The following is a 22,386-nucleotide window of genomic DNA, read 5'->3' on the forward strand; positions in this document are numbered from 1 at the left end:
TTTGAGTTCAGTATGTGAAGAATGTTGATAACACTGATGTTTTCAGTTGTTGCTCAGTAGTGTTTAGACTAATGTCAAGGATTTTTCAGCTTCTCATGCCCAGCCAGCGAGAAAGCTGGAGGGGCACAAGAAGTTGGCACAGGACACAGCCAGGGCAGCTGACCCAAACTGGCCAACAGGGTATTCCATACCATGGGACGTCCCATCTAGTATAGGAACTGGGAAGTGGGGGCGGGGAATCGCCGCTCGGGGACTAGCTGGGTGCCAGTCGGCGGGTGGTGAGCAATTGCACTGCGCATCATTTGTACATTCCAATCCTTTCATTATTGCTGTTGTCATTTTATTAGTGTTATCATTATCATTATTCGTTTCTTCTTTTCTGTTCTATTAAACTGTTCTTATTTCAACCCGTGGGTTTTGCTTCTTTTTCCCGATTTTCTCCCCCATCCCACTGGGTGGGGGGGTAGTGAGTGAGTGGCTGCGTGGTGCTTAGTTGCTGGCTGGGGTTAAACCACGACAGACCAGCTCAGTGGCCTACCATGCCCAGGACCTGTCTCCCAAAGTGGCTCAGTTAAGCCACAAAGGAATGTCGTCAGTCAGCTATGAGATATAATCAATGACGTTGTAATGCATGCATCTTATGTCGTAAAGCTAGAGCTTCATTCTTTCTAAGCTTCTTAAAAAAAAAAAAAAAAAAGAAAATTAGAAAAAAAATCCCTCCTGCCCCATTCTGTGGCAACCCTGTATATTCCTGCTGCTCTTAGATTATGTTCAATTATCTTTGTGTATCTGCTAAATACTCGCCCTCAGTGGAATTTTATAGTCAAATCAGACATTGCATGAAGCTGCTTCCTCATATCAGCTTGAATTTGCAACTTTGCGACTTCAATGGAGCACCTTCTTCCTCTAATTTTAAGCACTCCTGACCGTAGCATGGAGTGTAGAACAGCAGTGCTGCATACATCCTTGTATCTTGGCTCATCATGACAACATAACAGGATCCACATAAAAAACTAGCTTCATGGGCTGGATATATAATGGGAAACATTTGTCATAGAACAGCAAAGATGGAAAACACACTGCACACAAGTTCCCCATTAAAAAGTGTTTTGTGTAACTCTAATGGCAACAGCCAAGTTCCTGGAGTCCCTTGTGAATGTAGCAGTCTTTGACCTGTCTGGCCACTGGATGTCATCGTTGCTCTGCTGGGACACAGCTATAGGACCATTCTCTCAAATGCTCACTCTTTAGTTAACTTCAGTGTTTTAATGCAGTATGTTTCAACCTAAGCAAGAATATATCGTGCTGCTAAAGACAGGGGTGATTCCATCCCCCAAAACTAGATTCAACTTTTCTCTTTAAAAACATACCTTGTTTTGCTCAAGAATTCTCAGTACTTTCTCCACGGGTTGGGGAATGCCAGTGTCAAGCAGTCTCATTTGCACATGAGAGAAAAATGTGTTGGCTATGGGGGTGATTTCCCCTTGATTTCCAGGCTCGCTGTGACAGTATGCTGACAGAGTTAGTACAGTCTGTGAGGTCACCAGGTCTCATAGGCTTGGCAGGATTAAAGGAAAAAGGACCCCAAGCAAAAAGATGGCAGAAAGACACCCCATGGAGTTGTATGATTTTTGCTGCTGAGATGTAGTAGCCCAATGCCAAGGCTTGTATTTAAACAGCCTATAAACTTAAAACAGTTTCAGTCTTGACCTAACTTCTAATAGCATCTGTCCCCTCTTCCTGAGATTAGTGAGGTTCATAGCCAATGAAGGTCCCTGGCTAGGGACCAAATTATTCTGTACAACAATCTGGAGATGTTTACATGAAAGCAATGAAAGATACAGACAATTAACTGCTTACCTCTTCCAAATCAATGAAATAGCACCACTATCGTGCCTTCCCAGAGAGCTACCAAAGAACTCCAGTGACCCATCCCAGCAGCTTACTAATATGTTGTGGTGATTTGTAATCATCTAGCTCACACATATCCTGTACTGGCTGCAGACAAAACAGTGCTTTCATTGCTCTCCTAAGAGACTTTTCCCTTTACAGGCAGCGTGTAGCTCTATGACTCATCACACTGCTGTCAATCAGCCTTAGTTAGGACTACAGGGGCTGCTGGCAGCTGGCCTGTGACACACGCACCGACTAGTTTCTGCGGTGGTGTCTTGTTGAAATGGTCTCTCATACCACCATGTAAGTCTCAGTACAGTAACTTCAAATTTCACTTAAGTCACCCACCCACATTAATTCATGAAACGTGACTCTTAAGTGAGGATTGCAGAAAAAAAGACCACAAACACCCCAGGCCTTATGTTTCACATATTTCTGCTCTGTCAAAATGTAGTTGTTGAGTGGGAAATAACCCCCTTCCCCTCCTTCCCAGTTTCAAAAGCTCTGAACTGTCATGTTTCCAGAAACATTACTGCCAAAAGCACTCTACAAACTGGCAGTACAAGACACAGCAGTTATTAACAGAGCAGATAGCTCCATTCAACTTTGCCAACACCACAGAAGAGCCTTACCCTGAGCTGTCTGAGTCTGGACAAAGGTTTTGATGAGAGTGTCTGTGGTCTGAGTGTAGAGAGAGAGAGCGTATCGAAGTGACTGCAGGTCTGGACTCTTCTCCAAGAAGGTTTTCTTCAGACCGTTCCCACCAGCATGGAAATATTGCTAAGAGTAAGAAGAAACAGGAAAAATACTGACGAAGAGTTGCAACCAGCAACCAACATTTACGTTGTATTGTGTGTGCGGATGGGAAAGAGCTGGAAAAATCCACAAAACAGCTTCTGTACTGGAAATCCAGCTCTTAGACCAACTGATACCAACTACTCATGGCTTTCCTCTTCCAAAGCACTTAAATATAAATATGCTGCCTACCAGCACATGCCAGTCACTTGAGCCTATTCAGGTTTACACTAACGTGGCAGTATCACTCACTCAGTGCCTTTATTGCTGTAACAGCAGCAACAGACTCCTGCCATCTCCTGAACTGGGACAGGCACTATCCTCCCAAATAGTATTTGGGGATGGAGCAACGGAATAACAGAGACAGAAATGGGATCACTTACTTTGATTGTATCCAGTGCCAGATCCAAAACGGCACACTGCTTTGGAGTGAGACTCCTAGTTTCTTCTCTCACCATATGATCCTGCAAACAACCATTATATTTGATGTGAGTATGTTGTCAGAGACCAAAGGAAAAGGAGTCCCCAGTATCATCACTTTCTCTGGTTTTATGCTGTGGCTATGTGGCCACAGCATTAATTCAGCTATTTAAGGAACGCTTAATGGAGTCTCTCTGAGTCATTTATTACAACTTAACTTGAAAATAAACCCACTTTCTCTGTTTCTTGCAGGCACAAAAGAGAGAAATAAGGAAAGGAACTGGACAGAGGTAAGTGACAATTTAAAATCACAGTTTGTCTCTCAGAAAACCCAATGGAAGTCTGCTTGCTACCCCTGTCATTCTAGAGCAGCCACAACAAAACTCTCAAAACACTACCTAAATCAAGGAATTCTATGAACCAGATATTGGGCAAAGTTGTTATATGTCATTTGTGGATTTTTTTAATTCTTCCATCTACAGAAGTCACTAATTCATCGTACTGTTGGTGCAGAGGAAGAAAATCAAACAAACGAGCAACATGTTCTAGAAAATACCTTTACTAAAAGAAATTGTTCCCATTAAGACCCACCATCTCTAATAGCAAAGAGCCAGGAATCCCTTGGGAAGGGATTCCCTTTCCTGCAGTGGAAGCACATCTCTGTTAAGACTTCTGCCTGACTACAAGGATGTGCCATCCTTTGGTATTTCACTAAGCTCTTTCTTTCTGATGCTTAGTCTAGGTCTCAGGGGAAAATGGCACATTTTAGGAAGCCAAAGCTTTGCACAAACCCAAATTCTAACTGTTTGAGCTGCAGGAGGGTCAGGTCAGCTGACTGCAGCCTGGGTACTGAAGCATTCATGAAGAAGATGCAGGCAAATCAGGCAAAGGCTACTTATCCCTACTTTAAAAATGTCATAGCCTCTGATAACAGACACCTTCCAGGAGACACATCTACTAAATTGTCTTTGAGTAAAGCATGCCCAGTGTGTGGCATCATGTGTGCATTTCACGCTGATAAACCTGCTGGCTATCTTGCAGCCTTGTGATTCTTCACATTGCCTGGTGCTGTTCCCATTCATTATCCACTATGATCCATCTCCTGCCTGATGGAGACGGGGCTTACTGCAGTCTAGGCACAGTGCTAGGCATTTGCCATGCTTCTCACAGACATGTAGCTAGCACCTTTGCACAGTGCTGCATTAAACTGTACAGAAGATGCCTCTCAAGTCAGCAGTACCTCAGACAAGTTTGTGCCGTGCTTTCTTGAGGACTAGAGACATGCCTCAACTTGCCCTTTACCCCACACAGGATGCTCCTGGTCTGGGGACCTAAGTACAGTGAGTGGCACAGTAACTCTGTAAGCTGCAACATATCCTCTGTTGCAACAAACTGTTCTTAGGAGAGCAATAGCTCTCCTCCCTCTTCTTCATGAGCTGCGAGTAATTCAACTGAAGATGATGTGGCTTCACACTTCAGTACACAGAGGGTAAAACATTCTTTTCTCTGTCTGACGGTCAGAGTAAGTGCACAATCAGCCAGAGCTCACGTTTATGGGAGAGGCCAATTTAGTCAAGGTAGCTGTGTCCCCAGTGCAGAGGGACTTTCATGTCTGTTGAAATGACTTTCTAGGTCTGCCTGCCAGATTCCGCACACTGTAACAGAAACCAGGTGGTCAGCATTTTTTCTTAAACACCTAAAGCACTCATTCAGCCCCACCCTGAGTGGTCAGCCTGCCAGTGTCCATGCTGTCAATGCACAGCAACACATCACTGCTTTCTAAAACAGCTTCCCAGTGCCATTTACTTCAACACATGTGAAAACATGTCCAGTGACTGGACTGCTAAATGCTTTCACCTACACACAGAGGAGCCCAGGACTGTCACTGCCCTGTGTACCTGCCCTCTTCAAGTCCCACACTGTTCCTATAAAGGACTGCACAGAGTGCTACCCTGCACTTCCCAGATTGTCAGCCAGCAGCAAGCCACAAATATTTACATCAAATAATTATGCAACTTCAAGCAGAAGTAGTAAAAAAAAAAAAAAAAAAAAAAAAAAAAAAAAAATCTTTTCCTAGTCTCTCAGACTCATCCTTGTATTCTCCACAGGTACTCCCAGAAGAACCTCTGTGGTCAGAGCTCGGCTGGTTATCCTGGGGGCAGTGCAAGGGAGAGGAGGCTGCTGCTCCCTGCTCTGGCTGCTGGCTATTAAGCAAACTGAGCAGAAAGAGTTTGATAATAAATGGGAGGCAGATATGTGGCACTAAGGTGCCAGGTTTATGGTTGCTTTTCTGAGCATTTTAAAATACACTGTGAAATTGGTTTGTCATCAGGATGAGAGCCTGTGCTTGTCAGGTCTGTCAGTCTCAGTTTTCAGCTGAGTTATCTGATTCACTAGGGCTCTGTTCCCCCTGTTCTATTTAAGACAAATAAAACTTAAAATCCATCCTGTAAGTTTCCCAGGCTTTTAGTGGAACTGCAAAATGCCCAGGAGAGGGGGTCTGAAAAGCCATTTACTCATGCCTTCCCTGTTAGCTTGTATATGCCTGCAAAAACGAAAGGAAAAAAAAAAATATCCACAATGTTTACACAGACCCAAACAATTTACATTCTTTTAATACCTTTACTCTGCTGGAAATTTTTGGACACAATATCAGTTCACACCATCTGTCTGAACTAAAGGTCTCTAGAATTCAGATGGTAAAGTGCTTTCACATTTGTGTACAGCTCTCTTGCCACATATAAAATCCTGTGTACCTGTGCTGCTGTAGTCTATATGTGGCTATGCAAATAAAGGCTTGAACACACACCAAGGCTTGCCTGATTTGCATGCTTATGTGCATTTCTAAAAATGCAGTCCAGAGTTACCAAAGTTAAGCTTTACAGACACTGAAGCGAAGGCAGGCTACTGCTGAGGGATGGCCTTCACCTGATCAGCACAAATGGAAAGTGGCAAAGCTTCCAACACATTCCTGGCAAAAGGCACCTTGTATATATTAAGAAATTCCAGTAATGAGAAAATATGGAAGAAGTAAAAGGTAACAATGAATGTCACTGGCTATGCCTGAGAATGCAAGCAATCCACAGGAACTCACAGTCATCTGTGCACAAACTTGTCCTTGCGAACTGGGAGGAGAAATGGAGCAAATTTAAAGCTCTCCCCCTTTGACACCAGGAGTGCATGACACCAGGAGTGCACGTAGAAGGCAGGGATGGCTTCTCCTCCTCCAAATGCTGAGTTCTTGCTGATGTTTTTGAAAGGGGAAGGGGATACTCACAGGAAAAGGCAGGACATTTGGAGGCTGTGGTCCAGCTCCGATTCTCCCAGGCAGGCTACAAAGCTCCTCTCTCCCCATTTCTCCCATCGAAGCAACACAAAGCATTGTAAGCACAGGAAGCAGTGGAGGTAGTGCAATCCTCGGGAGCCACATCACCAGGGAGGACAGCCTGGCTGTGGGAGTGCACAGGGCCATCCCCCAGCACAAGTGACAGCTATTCCCCTGGGGAACCACACTTGAAGTTTTATGTTATGTCACTGTTAACTGATACGTAACAGCCTCAAAATGTAGCTGGAGAAAAGCACGTGCATCTAATGACACACCTGCGTGTCCAGATCACTTCCTAGGATTGCTAATAAGCACTACCTTAAATGAACTGTGTACTGTCCTGGCTCATCAACGTGTGTATGTAAAATGTGTCTGCTGGACAAGGGAAATAGATAGTCATATAAAGACAGCTGTAAGAAGTGCGCAAGACAAAAAAAAAAAATTATGGGAAAAGACAAATGCATTTTGAAATTGCACTAATCACTTAGGAGAATGTGGAAGATTTCCCTGATCATGGTTCAAGACAGAGTTCATGTTCAGCTCCATCTTCCTTGCAGCACAGTTTGTGCACTGTGACGCTCCAGATTTATACCTCCTCTTGCACAATACCTGTTTTGTAGCACAAGTCAAACTACAACATAGTGCAATCTAAATGTTGTAAGGCGTCACTATTTTCATACCATTCTTGTCGTGACCAGTGAATTAACGCTTGATTGGCTTATGGTGAGGTGGTGTGCACTTAGTAATGCTCATGTCATGCACTGTCACGTCACGCACTGTCAAAACACATCAACATAGCCTTCATGCTAAATGCCAGCTTGCCTGTAAAGAGAGCCCACGCAGAGGAATTTACAGAGACAGGCTCTCTTCCACAAGCAACAGTTATTTTTGTAACAGTTTGTATAATTCATCAATAGCTAGCACAATCATCTTTCTGACCAATACCTTATTATCACAATCACATAAGGGACTCCCTTTTATACATGGGGATACAGAGGAACTGGCCAGATATTGAGAACTCTACTTTTTTCATTTTAAATTGATATACCAAACTGATCACTGTATCTACAGAAGACAGAAACTACTTTGATGATTAAACCCACAATAAAATTTAACAGTTAAACACAATACTAGTATTAGCAGAATGCATTTAAAAGCACATTTAATGCATTTAAAAGCATTCCTCTACAATTGCATTCAGCAACAAACCACTGGAAGCACCAGACATACTATGCGCTACTACACTTCCATGGTTATGCACACAGACATTAACACAAGCCATGCAGAACAATACCTTCAACTTTGACAAGTGTCCCAGTTCCTTAGCAGCACTGAAAATCAACTGTGTGCCCTATGATTGCAAGAAGTTAGAAAAGAAAGGAGGGGGAAAAAAAGATTATAAACAAGCTTTGCATGTTTTTCCTTTGAGCAAGTCAGTTCACAGCTAGAACTTTACATAACCACCCCAAGGCCAGTCACAGCAACTTGACTCTTTGCCAGTTTATTACCTAGTATAAAACCTGGCATTTCCGTGGATACCACATCAAGAACTATTTCGGAACACAATATTCTGCTAACTGGTTCACTCTTGCTTACAGCAGTCACCCATTTAATCAGGATGTGTGTTCAAATGGATTGCTCAGGCTGGAGGTGAAGGCAGTACACTGGCTTCATCTCAAAGTGCTCCTTTAGATTTCAAGTCTAAATACACATGAAGACAGCATATGACTGGCCAAAGCAAAAGATCACACAACTGATGACAACCTCTCGATAGAAGTAGAGCCCAATCAGCAGGCTGGGGCTAAGCATATATCAGATCAGAAATAAAACTGGGTCTGAGCAGTTTTCAGGTGAGAGATCGGCAAACAAAGTCCAGTGAATACTGCTGCAATCGCCTTTACACGTCAAAAGCTTGGCCAATGGCTCTTCTTCCCCCACTGTGCCTTACTGATGCTGTATGACCAATGAAGAAAGAAAAAGGGAAGACAAATCCCAATGATGGGAAATCTTGCTTCAAGTCACTTACACTCTAGTATAATGGATTTTTACATACTTTCTCTGCAGTGGTTACAACAAAGGTATTTTTCCTTTTCCCCACGACACCATTTCTCTGCTATGTAATAGTCCTTTTGCCTAGGGAGTTAAGTCCAAAATTCAATGAGAAGGCCAAAAGCAATCAAGACAATTCTGCAGCCTCTTCTCCCAGAGGTGCTTTATGGGGTGTGCTGGAATTTATTTTCTTCCACTTTGCTCCTTTTCATTCATCTAATCTTGCCTTTTGCTTTGAAAAAGTCACAACTGCCTATTACTCCACTCGGAATAAAACCCCAGCCTACTGTAATTCTGGCTATGAATTGCACATCTATCATATCATGAAATTTGCCCTCCACTTCAGCCCTCTCAGGCTAGTCAGATTTGGGCTTTAGGACCAAAACTAAGCTACAGGTGACCCCTCTTCCCTAATTTAACCTGCCCTCCATTATCTCTCTCAGGAAAGCCTTCGCAGGTATGTCAGGAGCACTGCCCTGCCAAAGATGATCTTTGGCTCTCCTTGCTTGTAATTGGTCATTAGGGGCTATTGTTAAAAGTATGTGTAAATGTCACCACAGGTATCAGTTGAGAAGTGCCTGGGGGATGTCCCAGCTGGATACCTGAAATAACCTTCCAGGGACAGACACTGGTGGGTGGCACCACCAGTGTCTGTCCCTGGAAGCTTAATTCAGTCTCCAAATAAGATGAGCTTCATCTTCTTCAGTAGGATCTTTTTGCTCAGGAAAACACTTGGAAGAAGATGAAGCTCATCTTATTTGGAGACTGCTGGCTCCATGAGGCCCACACTTCCCCAAAGGTCTCCAGTAAATCCAATTCTCCTGTCCACAGCCCTCCTTTCCTTTACTACCCTTTCTTATCTCAAGTCTTTCACCCTCCCACTTAATCACAACTACCATGACAACTCCCCACCCCAAAATCCCTCAAACTGTAATGAAGCAAGATGTAAACCCAGAAGTATTATATTGCCCTTTACCCCTGCCTATGCCACTCAGTTTGTTTTCTTTGCTGCCTTCTTCAGTACTTGTTTGCTGCCTTTTAAGCCAGTGCTCTGTGGAGCAGGAACTACCCCATACATGCATTTGCAGAGGAGACTCTGGGAACTGGGTTCTACTGCAAAGATCATTGCTGAAATAATTTTTTTTTTTCTAGGATTAAAGTTAACATCAGCCCCACTGATGGGTTCACCTCAGCAAAAAAAGTGTATTTATAGCTGTTGCTAGAGGTAGCAGGTACCCTTTTACAGAAGAAAAGCAGGCAAATCATTTACAGCTGTTAACACTGGAAAGACTGAGAGCCGCTCTAGGGATACTGGACACCCTCTGCCCATTACAACAGCAGTCCAGAAGTGATTTTTCAGGTGAGATGCTTTTTCTTTAGTTTTGCCAGCTTTGGAGATTTCTTCAAGCTGAAAGACCCTTGTGATCTGAAATCACAGACAACCTCTTGATTTGCTTTATCCATAACCATCACTTAAACGCTCACTGTTGCTCAGCCTTTTATGTTTGTTGAATACAAATCAATACAGAATGAACATTATTGACTTTGTAGGTAAACAGAAGCTCGTGATAATTGATTACATTCACAACCCTTGGGCTGGGGGTGGGGGGGAGAAGTGCAGGCAAGGACAATACATCCATAAAGGAAAGTTTCTGAAATTAGATTGGGAGCTTCGCTTGCTGCCAGTATCCAATGGGTAATCTTAACCCTCTAACTGATAAGAATACAAAATTCTCTGTATTTCCAGCGAGCGAGGCTGAATGTGACTGCACACCAGAAGCAACACAAAGATTTCACTGTGGGCCACACCAAGTAATCCACCAGGGGACATGGCTTCAGCCAGTGCTCTGGCACCCAACAGATATGCCTGCTGTTCTGTACGATTGGTCATGAAGTTTGTTTGACTTACAGGTCTTAAAACTTAAGGTTCTCATGCCTGTTGACCAAGCAGAAAAAAAAAATTAACATTTTTATAACCTGAATTTTGAAAAAGTTAAGTGAGTAGTCTCAAAACACACTAATATTAACATTCCTTGATCCAGTATTTTCGGCCTTCGTTGGACACTTTTTTTTTTTAAAATACATTTGAACAACAACATTAACTAGCCTAGGCACATAGTTTCCCTGCTGCAGGCTGCTAAGCAGGGCAGGTTGGTAACGCTGAGCAATACCCAGTGACTTGATACGCGCTTCAAGGAACAAAGCTGCTCAGATAACTACTCCTCAGTTCTCGCCTGCTAAGAAAATCCTAGTCAGTGCGGATCTCTGTCAATGTGTCTGCATGGAGAAGTTATTTTACTGTTACATTGAGTTTGTCATCAATGCTGGTAACATCTAATGGACAGCTCCTTCCTTGGCCAAATGGCATTCTTGTAAACAAGATGCTATACCTCCTCAAAAAAGTCATTTATTCATGGAAAACATATCAGAAAGCTCTACAGAGAGCACTTATTCCAGGTGTGCCCCTAGGGAATGAAAACAACTACACTTAAATATCAGGTAGCTTTGAGAAAAGCTGCCCACAATGGAATTGATTAAAACGTCAAGGACAGAATACGAGGACAAATTAAGTCCTTATTAAGAATTGTTTCTGCCTAGCTCTGTGTCAAACGTAGCTAGGAAGGGGACAGACCTTAGTTTTCCTGGTTTTCCTGGTTCTTCCCATGAAATTAGTTTTACCTTCCTAAACTTTTTGGAAACGTGAAAGACATCTGTATTCCACAACACAAAGATTTTAAATTCCTTATTAATGGTCCTTGCTAATGGACTGGTTTTTTTTCCCCTCAAGTGAAAGCATTTAGAGAAGGATCATCAGCTGACTCAAGTCTAATTGCTAGAAGCCAACAGAACTGCCCCAATTTATATTCCAAGAGGCTCAAACTCTCACAGCTTAACTGTCCTACTGCTCAGTTGACAAAGTTAGGAAACAAAACCCTACTGCAAGTCTTTTGAATTCCAGTCCTTTTTTGGAAAACATATTATTACTCAGGCTTATTTTTCTGAGACGTACCAGTGCAAGGAAGTTTCATCTGGTACTGTACATTCCTTTCCCAATTTTTTAATTCCTACATTCAACAACAATGAGATCTGATCATTTATTAGCAGCCTTTAAGTTCATTTAGAAACTTCATCATCAGGCAATGTTTGCTACCATCCCTTAAAAATTGAGACTATTTTTTAGCTGTTGTGGTGTATTAAACACTGAGAAAAGAGGCTTAAAAGTGGGGATGAAACAGGGAAAATAATTACCTGTCAGTACAGAGATCTGGGCACGTGAAGTTCACAGACCATCATTTCATTCAAGGCTAAGAAAGCTTTTTCTCCTCATAACAGAGGCAGCTTTGGGCTTTTCTGCTCCTAGCTAGCACAAGGGAGAGGATTCATTTAAACTAACACAAGTTCAGAAAGGTTTCAGAAAACTTCTTAAGGCCACACTTTCCTCCACAGACTAGCTCTGGAGTGGGGCTGCTGGCAGACAAGCCTGAAGAACAGCCAGTTTGGAAGCTGCGTTTAAAATCGGTCTGCAGCTTAAAGAAAATTTTGTTCTTATCCTGGACCATGTTCTCCTTTAGTGAAGAGAAGTCTGACAAGTAGAAAAAAGCACAGCAGGAGCAAGCACAAACAGAGCCTCACGTGAATAGCTGTAGCGTACTGTGTGAAATAAATAAAGGAGAGGCTCCAGAGGAATCATCTGTGTGTAAATTAAGCAACTCTTCACCGACCTGACTAGTCACTGATGGCATGCTATAGTTTTGTCCTAAGCAGTGAGAAAGAAATGTATAACTAATCTGCTAATAGCCCCAAGCGTTGTGCACTGAACCCCAAAATAAGGATTCCCAGAGAGCTGTCTTTGCATATGCACTCATCCAAGACAGAGAGTATTTAATTAAATGCTGATCTTTACTTAAAACTAGTGAGGTGTGAAGTGCTTGGTGAGTTACTGGAGATAATGTTGCTACTAATCTCACAACCCATGGGCAGTCAATACTCGGAGATGTAGAAGCCACTCATCTGAAAGTCATTAAGGCACCCGCAGCTTACGTTGTCAGAGTGCAAGGCTGTAAAACTGCCTGTCCCCATTGCATTCTTCACAGGCAGTAGCTGACTGCTTTCTCACCTGAGCCCCACTCCGCACAAAATCTTCCAGAAGCAGCAAAGAATGGAAGAGCAGAGCTTAGATTTTCTTCCCTGTGTATTACAGGCTGAGCTAATTTAAGTGGAATAGATCAGTCCGGAGACTAACAGGCATTAAAGCACTGTGCAGTGACAGGGTCATGCAAGCGACAAGTGAGACACACTGCAGCATGTCAGGAACCTTCTACCCAAGTATGCTTTCCATGACCACCATAAAAAACACTTTTGCACCTCTAGCAATTTTACAGAAAGGAGAGAAAATATTCCATAAAAGGGAAGCTTTTCTCCCATGAATATTCCCTACTTCTTAAGGGTTGCAGAGGAGTTTTAGGAGGGAAATCCCCATCCAGTGGTCCTTCAAACGTGGAGAGGGAGCACTAGGTCTTTCTTTGCTGAGGGCTGGAAGGAAAGTGAGTTACAGTGCCTGGGGCTATTCTGAGTTTGATGTGCTTTCAAAAGGAAAAAAAAAAAGAAAGCAAAGTTAGATAAGACGTGCATAGCAAAGAAGTAGAATAGCAAAGAGAAAGTACTGCTTCTGCCCACACTGCCAACCCTGAGTTTTCCATTGCCTTGCCCTGCCAGCCTTCACTACTACGGATCATGAAAATCTGGTGGTGACAGAATAAATCACTATATGTCTCAGGGGATAGTGGAAGCAGCTCTTTGCCCTTCTAGCCCATCTAGCCTCGCTACAGGTTCCCTGCTCAAGGACTGAAGACAAGGCCATTTTAATCATTGCATTGTTCACAGCTGCCTTTCTGAAACAGCAACTCTTTTCCAGTTTGGACTAGTTCAGCCTCCTCACTATGATAAAATTGATTAGACAGCCTAAAATCCAGCTATGAGCATTTTGCTTTATCTCAGACAACTGGGGATGTGCTTCATTACACAGAAAGAGCTTCTCAATTTGAAACTGAAGTGATGGCAACAAGAAATTCTTTGTAAAAAAAACTCAAAATGGCTTATAGCAACATCCCGCAGGTTGGAAGAATTGGCTGATCACACTTATTGCCTTCTTTATGATACAAGCACTGAATCACTCTCCTAGTCTGCCTTTAAAATTCAAAACTAGCAAGTATAAAGCTCAAGCAGTTCCTCCCTGGTTCTCTCTGAGGCCCATGATCTCACTGCTTCCATTCTGAAGGGGTCATGTTAATGCTGCTCTTACATGATGATTTTAGCACCTATCCCCAAAGACTCCTTTTTACAGCAATTCAACTGAGAGACAGAAATTTCATCTTCTTAAATTTAGATTTTTTTTCTCCTTTATAAATTAAAAAAGGCAAGCAGAAATGATTACTCCAAATCTGAGCTCAGAGCAAGCAGTCTTTAGGAAGTTATGCCTCATGCTAATATTGTGCTTAGTAAGTATGACAGCACACTGCATCTCAGCAGTTTTGTTTAAAGTTGTCATCATCAAGGCCAGAGACAAAGGCCTTCCCTCTCAGAGCAAGAAACACCTAGGGCAAGATGCAGGTTTGCATCACTTCTCTAGACACTGAACCCAAGAAGTCCACTCAAAATACGTAGGCAACTGCTGAATGGTGAAAACCACTATTGTTCGACTCACTACTGAGGAAAAAAATACATCAGCATGAATTAGCCACAGACCGCAAGTTTACTCCAACACAGAGATGAAAAGTAGCTCTGGATCATCTCCAAATAATGAGGTTTTAGCCCAAACTTCATACTGCCTCCAACTGAGTATCGTCCCCCAGAGCAGCTGGGCGTGCATGACTGACATTTAATCAGTTTCTGTGGTTTCTCAAAATTTGGGAAGAGTTAATCTACCATTGTTAAAAACATCACTATGTTCATAACACACATTCATCCAGCATGTCCACACAGCTGAACAATTATATAAAAGACTACCTTTGAAGGCAAACTATGTGGACGTGGCTCCAACTCCCCAACATCACAGACACAGAAATCATGCCAGCCCATACTGATGTTAAAGCCTTCTGGGGGGGTAAAACGGGGGATAGTGTCATTAAAAAGCAACCCCAAATTAACTATGTCTATACAGAGAGACACCTGACTAACAGATGACAATAATTAGACAAAAGTGTTTATAGGTGTTGATCTAATGCCATGAAGACAACACTAACTGCCCAATAATCCCACATACACAGCTCTCTTTAAGGGACTGCAAATCCCTAACCAATGCAATTTGATACACTTGTTGGCAACTCCTTTTGGATCATGGATTTTGAATTGGTTTTTTTTCTAGAGTGTGCTCTGTATCTTGCAACCCTACTATAGATAGAGCTGCTCTCTTATTTTACTAGGTTACAGACATATTTTTCCATCCTCAAGCAGGCTACACACAGGCAAATTTACCTGGACAGATGACTCATTAGGTCGAGGAGATGAGTTACACAGGGAATGGCAACACTTTCTGCTATGAGTCAGGAAGGAGAAAATGTTTTACCGTATGGTCTGTAAGAGGAGGCAGCACAATCAGCTTCTCCATGGTATTCATTACCACCCTCCAGAGCTCTTTCAGCACCCGTTTCAACACTGTCTTTTCACACACAGTCGCAAACAGTGTTAGGCTGCAGGAAGAGAGCAAGAACTGAGTAAGTTCAAAGAATGCAGTTTGCAAGGAAAAAAGGGGTGTGTATGGAAGAATCAGTGCCCCATCCAAAGCAGTTTGTCATAACAATTGCTTTAAGGGTAAAAATCTTTCCTTTTCATAAAGTACAGCCTGTCTTCACCCTTGGAGTTCTAGCACTAAAGATGTTTGGCCAAAATGGATTATTGACATGTCTGATCTCAATCATTTCTATTCATTGACCTGGGGATTACAGAAGGTATCACTAAATTATGGTGCTTGGGAATAGTCCAAATAAGAGCAGGTACCATTGAACTGGTTCACTTTAAGAAGATACTTCCTGATGTATTAGGTTTCCAGAGTATATAGGAAAAAATTACAAACAAATACAGAATAATAGGTTTTAAACTTCAAGGGGTTATTATAATGCTTTTTGTTGAATATCTAAATTAATAATTCCCAGACTGTTATGCAGAAGTTCCTGTACCCCTTCTGATTACTGCTGAAGTCTCTAATTCTTCCACCTCTATAACCACCTCAAAGCATTTCTGGGACTCCTCCTCTGTATTTTGTTGCAATTGCATTCACCACCAATCACCTGCCATACGTTTATCTGCTTTATCTCCCTAGTTTCTCCTCCTTTATTATTGTACAGGCTACCAAAAAGGCCAAGAAGTGTTAGATTCTTCTTCAAAATGATTGTTGGACTTCAGCATTTACTGGTCACACTGGGCGAGCTACAAAACAGGAACACTGCAGCCAGTAGCAGTGCACAGGCAATAGCTGACTCTTCTACATTGTGTAACATCTCCCAGATTTCCCTTCTTCCCACAGCTGGTTAGACAGTATATGAACAAAACTGAACAGGGACAAGACTGATGTGGGTAGGATGCAGGAAGCATTGAAAAAGACTCTCCTGTAAAGGAGGAAAGAAAATAATCCAGGCTCAGATTATCATAATCAAAATGACTTGCTCCACAGCTGGATGAAAAGCCTATAGCATACCAAGCTCCCAGTGACACAAAGGAAGGTGGCTTTTCAGCATTCATGAAGGCAAGCATGGAAAATGCTCAAATGAGAAGACTTCTAGAGGTAATGATTGCTGCAGAGTCACTTACTACATGGTGACCCAAAAGAAAGATGGGACAATCAATACAAAGAGCAACAAAAGAAGCTATGTTTTAAACTTATAAAGCTTCACATCCCTTGCAGCATTTATTATGAAAATTTCTGGCCACCCCTTTCAAATAAAGAACTGCTGTGCATCAGCAAGAAGTTTAACTTCTACAATGATTAAAAACTATTCCTCTTTATAGTTCAAGGCTTAGCTGATGAGAATTACGTGCAGTTAGCCACAAAAAGTCCCTGTACAGCTGAATCATGCTGCATGGTGTTAATGGCAACAGTTAATTAAAGCAATGGATCAAGCTTGTGTACATCACATAGTTCAGAAACTTATTTTCTAGTCAGAACAGCACCAGGTGTGTCTAGAACACACACGCTTAACATGACTGGGATACTGAGTAGTATATGTATCAAGTATGTAAATGTGGTTTGGAATACTTTTGCTAATTAGCTACAGTACAATTTGTATAGGAAAAACAATGTAGCTAGTAAATTTAGAAGTTCAGTCTTTCCCACTACCTGATCAGCAGTGTGTTTTGCTGACTGCTATAATTGCCAGAGGGAGAAAGGAGAATTGAGAGTGTGCTCTGGCACTGAATAAAGGCTGAAAAGGTGACTCATGGCTTGAGATGCAGACAGATATGGGAAAAAAAGACCTTAATTCTTCCTGAAAATTTGGAGGCTGGACATCTCAAGAACAATCCAAGAACATAGAGCTATTTTGCCTTCCCCATCGTGTTCCCAATCCAATGTACTGTGTATGTAACATATATTTGAACACTCCCTTACTTTCCATCCAGGAAATCCATCAATGGCCTCAGGACATTATCTGCATCTTGTGCAACTGTGTTTCTGGCATTAGCAGCAACATTTCCTGTCCCTTTCACTTGACAGAGGATATCAGACATTTGCTTGACACACTCATCAATACGAGTCTGAAAGCTGAGCAGATAGGAGAGAGGCAAAAACAAGATTATCAGTGGCAGAAATCTCAGGTCTAGTACATAAGGTAAAATACTGCAAGTCCATAAACAATGCACTCAATTACATGCTTGGTCCTTCCTGAGATTTGCTGCTCATTTCCTTACTGTATTTGCTACCAAGGGGTATGCTATCCAGTTCCTTATGCCCATCATCCACAGACAGCCTACCACCTCTGAACGTGAGACACAATCACGTTTGAGAGGAGTTTTTTCATTCAGCTTGCAAAAATAAACGATCCTTTCCTGATTTCAAGAAACGCTGTTATTCTTAGCTCAAAGCACGCTGCTGTATCTTTGCTTTCTACACAGGGTGTTACACCACAGAGATCGGGTTATTGTATGGAGCAGTGGCACAATGCATGCACAACTCTGAGCACCCAGGAGTCCATCGGCAGTAATCCGGTTATGACCCATCATAAGCTAAGTCTTTAAAATAATAGAGAGAGCCTGAAGGCAGACACCAACTGAAACCAGTCCACTGCCATACAGTCCATGCTATATCAAAGTGTCAAAATGGGATGTGGGGCTCAGCTGTGCAACAAACAGTGTCACTGCAATGATGTGACATGCAAGGCATTAAAGCACAGTTACTTTTCCATCTCTTATTGCTAAGAGGAGGTTCAAAATGAAATAATAGAATGGTTAAAAATGACGAATAGATCAGCAGAGCTGTCAACATATCAATTCAATGAATAAAGGAAAATGCTTTGACATTTAAAAGAACAGTTACTAACAACAGGCATTACAAGTGACATTTAGCTATCCACTAACAGCACAGAGCTTTGAAACCAGGAAAAGAAGTCAGTGCTAGGAGCTAGGGTAGAGATTTAAGAGCAGGTACACAGGTTTGGAAGTCAGCTTTATATCTGCACAAGTGGAACTTCGGCTGTGTGAGCCCCCTAGGACATCTGTGGGTTGGGTGCCAGCATACAACCCCTCTGCCCTGTGGCTCTCACCTTCCTTCTCCACCTCATCATCTCTTTCCTCTCCTGCATTGCCACCTCAAGCCTCATGGTCCCTCTTCCTCACTTCTAGCCTGACTCTCACTAGGGCAGTTCCAAAGAGCAATTCCAGAGCTGTCTTTCCATGCAGCCTCCACTTCCACATTCCCCGTCCCTAGCAGAGAGTGGCTTGCAGCAGTCAGTTGTGGCTACAATGACAGCTTAACCAGAGACATAAGTCACATCAAACAAAGCAGTACAAAGAATTTCCTGTACTGCTGACAATCCCTGTACTGTTACAGGCTAATCTCACCTCACAATCCTCCCATCAACTGCAGGACCCTGCTTCAAGATGCTGTAAACCCCCAGCCAGGGTATGAAAAATAACAGAATCCCTTAAAAGACAAAAATTAATACAGGCAGAATTGTCACCAATTATGAAAAATGATATATTAGTTACTGTGGGAACAGGTTCACCTGAGAGTGAAGTTTGTGCAGATGTACAGCTTAACAGTAGCCCTTGGCAGCAGCAAGTTAAAAGACAGCCTCCCCTATGCTGTCAGACAGGGCCTTCTGCTCCCTAATTCCTGCAGGAATTCCTTCCTTCACTCCTAGAGCCTCCAAGAACAAAAGAGCAGCTAGCCTTGCGTGAAGTATAAATCCTTTCAAGACTCCTTTTCTCTATGATATCCTTTAAAGCAGAAAACACTTCTGTGTCCAAACATAATCCTCTCTCAGCACAAAGGTGCTGAGGCTCTCCGGATGTGTGCTGCTTTCCCAGCAGGCACAGTTATCTCACATAGATGAAGAAAAGTTAAGATCTGCAGTGTCAGGTGTGCAGAGTGTTGTAGGAACAACTGTTTACAGACTCTGCACAGAATATTGTGGATGTCTGTCTTACCTCCCACATTTACATCCTTTAGAAGATCCTGCTTATACAGTAAACTGCAGCTCTGCTCTTCATTCCCTATTACTGTCAAGGAATGAGCGAAGCATCTGAGCTGTCTGACTTGCTAAATCTCTTGCTGGCACATCTCTCTAAAACACTCCCTGGTATGTATGCTGATACTGAATAATCTCTTTAAATCATATTTGCAAATGTCAAGATTGTACCCTAATTGTCTTATAGCAGTGACACCATGGAGACAGGTTTCAGATAACAAAATTCACCCCCTAATTATGATTTCTCACTCATCCTCCATCTAATTATGAACCTTATCGATGCAATTCAGTTACAGTTTGAACCTCTCCATTTCTTGCTATATAGCATCCATTACTGGCAATGGGATCTCCTTGTTTATCTCCCCACTTAGCTCTGTGTGCTGAAATCCAGTCTCTGACAAATTCCACCGTGATTTTTTGGTCATAATTACTGCAAATCTGTAGACTGTAGGAGGCCAAGTTGGTACAATTTGCTTTATTACCCTTGCCCATGTTTCAGCTACACTACAGTTCATGCCTGCATTAATCGTGTTATAAAGCACAACATGAAATGAATGGGGTTTATCATGAGAAGTGGCTGTTTTCGAAGATCAGTTGGGAGCCCTGTATTTCTAGATTTTGCTTAATTGACATCTTTTATGGTTCACTACAAAATTATTATGAAATCGAGCACATTTTTATCCTCAGGTAAATGGTAACATGATTTGCAATAAAACTTAATTGCCATCAATTACTCTGGCAATACGTTAAAGAGCTCCTCCCCTTGAAACATTAGAAAACACCACTCACTGCAGCATTAGAACAAGTCAATCTCAAATTCTAAACCTGTTTCCTTTTTATTCCAATATTAATTTAACAACTAGAAATCAGTCAGCTGTTTCATACATTTAGAACAGAACGTTTAAACAAGAATGTTGCTTCATAAACGCTAAGCTGGAAACTGCTTTCCGAGCAATAAAGGAGCAGGCAATTCTGCTACCGACAAGCACTACTTACAGAAAAAAATCACTCCATGTAATTCAAATACATTTCACAGTTGAGAGATCTCCATGTTACATTTCTAAGCAGAGCTATATAGAAAAGAGAGACTTTAAAAACATTTCTCACTTCTTTAGATAGTCTCAGTATTTGAAAGACCATGAATTTATGACAAAAAGAAAAATATAATGCAGTTGACACAAGTTTCTTTTCTCTTCTTAGCCTGACTGAAAGAGATTAGAGAAAAGAAAGGAATGATGCAAGGACAGGGACCTCCTTATACTCACCTGTTACCAAACACAGCACTCAGCTCATCCAAAACATTGTTCAGCTTCACCTGGAGCTCTTTGAGATGGTCACTTGCTTCTGCATCCAACTGTGGATGAAAGAAGAGCACTTAGCTTGAACTCAGAGGGCAGTCTGCTGTCCTTCACAGTGCTCTTCCTCACTGTTGAGGCTACTCTTAATAAGCAGGTGAACTGTGACTGCTGGACTCTTGCCAGCTAGGATGCTCTCCTTCTCTGCCTGCTGCTATTACAGAAGCTGTGAAATCATCAACAGTTATTTGCCTAAACAGCAGCAAATGGTTTCCCCAGGCTCCAATACCCTTTGATACCCTTCCTGATATTTGTAAGGTTGAGCAAGAAAGTGAATGTGAACTCCCTGTAGCCAACAGAGTAAGCAGGCTGAGAAATCATCAAGCACTGTGCAATACCTTTGTCTCATGGGTCATTTCACCCCTCTAAGTCTAGAAAGAGACAGGGCTTTTCAGACTGGATATTATTTACTTGTGCATTTCTCCATGCATGGTCTTGAAAGATGCTATTTCACCTTCCACCCTGCTGTCAAGTATTCAAACTTAAGATTGACCCAGCTACTGCTCTCAGAAGACTGGACCCCAGCTATTTTGAAAATCTGGCCATAATATAACGGCAGGAACTGTTGTGCACTGATCACTTTTGGAAAGCATAATCCCAGCTACAGGCATTGAGCTACAAGTAGCTCTACTCTCACATGGAGCCAGACAGCCTTTTGTATACAAATGTTTAGAGAAGACTTCACAAAACAGACAAAAAAAAGGTGCCCCAGGCACCACATGGATGCTGCTGACACCTTGGCATGTTCTGTAAAAAAGTGCTTGCTCCATTATTATCAGCCCAAAGCCACCTGTTTTCACACTGTGAATACAGTATCCTGTATTCCAACTGTAGACATCCCTCAAGCCTGGAAAGAGCCACTTCTGAGCAACCTATCTATGTGTATACATAACAACACATGTTGAATTCTTTGGGATTATTTGCTCTGAAAAAGTAACTTGTAAAACAGATTTGCCTTTACATGCAGGCAGGCAAGCTGCTTGCAAAACAACAACCTTCCAGAAATGTTTGCATTTGGCATTCAGAGCTTCAGCCTTTACCTCTAAGGCAGAGCATCTGTTTACAAATGTGATGAGCCAGAGGCCGGTACAGTGGTTAAAAATCAGTTTAGATTTTTATGGTATATCCACGTATGCAGCTATACAGGATTTGAGCATGACCAGAGTTCCCACTTCTATATTCAATGCTGAAGCCCTCTTCAGATTCCTCAGCATCTGTCAGAGAAAGCCAAGCCTTAGGGGATTTGGAATCTGATCAGTTCACTTTTCTGTTGTAAGATGGCACAGAAAGCTGACACTATTATGCATTTGAACCTGTGCTAATGAAACTCCTGGATCACAATTTTTAAAATGATTAAAAAAAACCACAAGCAAATGATGCTTACTTAAGGCTTATAACTTCAGGTATTGCTAGCTCTGATTATTTTTCCTTTATTAAAGTTAATTTGTATTTCTATTACCTTTATAACTCCCTTACTCTACAAAGGCAGAAGGAAGTTAATGTCATGCCAATCAGCAGTCATTCTAGCCAAGCTTGTAGGTTACAAAACAAAATCAGCTTCTATTGGTGGTGGTTTGTCTTGCCCTTACATCATCCTTCCCTTCTACTGTAAAGGGGCAACAAGTCACAAGCTGTCTGGTTTGCTATCTACAATTAATGGCACCTAACAGTTCTCTGATTTTGGCCACTTCTGTTAGATTTGAGGCAGGACCAGTTCATGATTCAACAAAACATTTCAAGTAACTGCTTTTCCACGTTAAAAAAAAGAAAAAAAGCCAGAAGAATTTGGCACAAGACACTTATTCCTCACTATTTACTTCTACTTCTTCACAAGCTACCAGATGCATGTGTTACAAGTCCAGAGGATGTC

General features: G+C 42.1%; 1 protein-coding gene across 20 annotated transcripts in view; it reads right to left on the reverse strand.

Moving 5' to 3' along the window:
• UNC13B (unc-13 homolog B) overlaps positions 1-22,386 on the reverse strand; it is a 225,204-nt gene that overhangs the window by 7,956 nt on the left and 194,862 nt on the right. For all 20 annotated transcript variants that reach the window (XM_030003613.2, XM_030003611.2, XM_030003607.2 and 17 more), the window contains 6 exons: positions 20,427-20,515; positions 17,085-17,237; positions 15,048-15,171; positions 7,728-7,784; positions 3,072-3,152; positions 2,526-2,673 (listed from right to left, as the gene is read on the reverse strand). In XM_030003613.2, coding sequence (XP_029859473.1) covers positions 2,526-2,673; positions 3,072-3,152; positions 7,728-7,784; positions 15,048-15,171; positions 17,085-17,237; positions 20,427-20,515 — 652 coding nt within the window. The remainder of the gene's footprint in view (positions 1-2,525; positions 2,674-3,071; positions 3,153-7,727; positions 7,785-15,047; positions 15,172-17,084; positions 17,238-20,426; positions 20,516-22,386) is intronic.

Source organism: Aquila chrysaetos, chromosome Z, assembly GCF_900496995.4.
Source record: "Aquila chrysaetos chrysaetos chromosome Z, bAquChr1.4, whole genome shotgun sequence".
In the NCBI taxonomy this organism is placed as follows: domain Eukaryota; kingdom Metazoa; phylum Chordata; class Aves; order Accipitriformes; family Accipitridae; genus Aquila; species Aquila chrysaetos.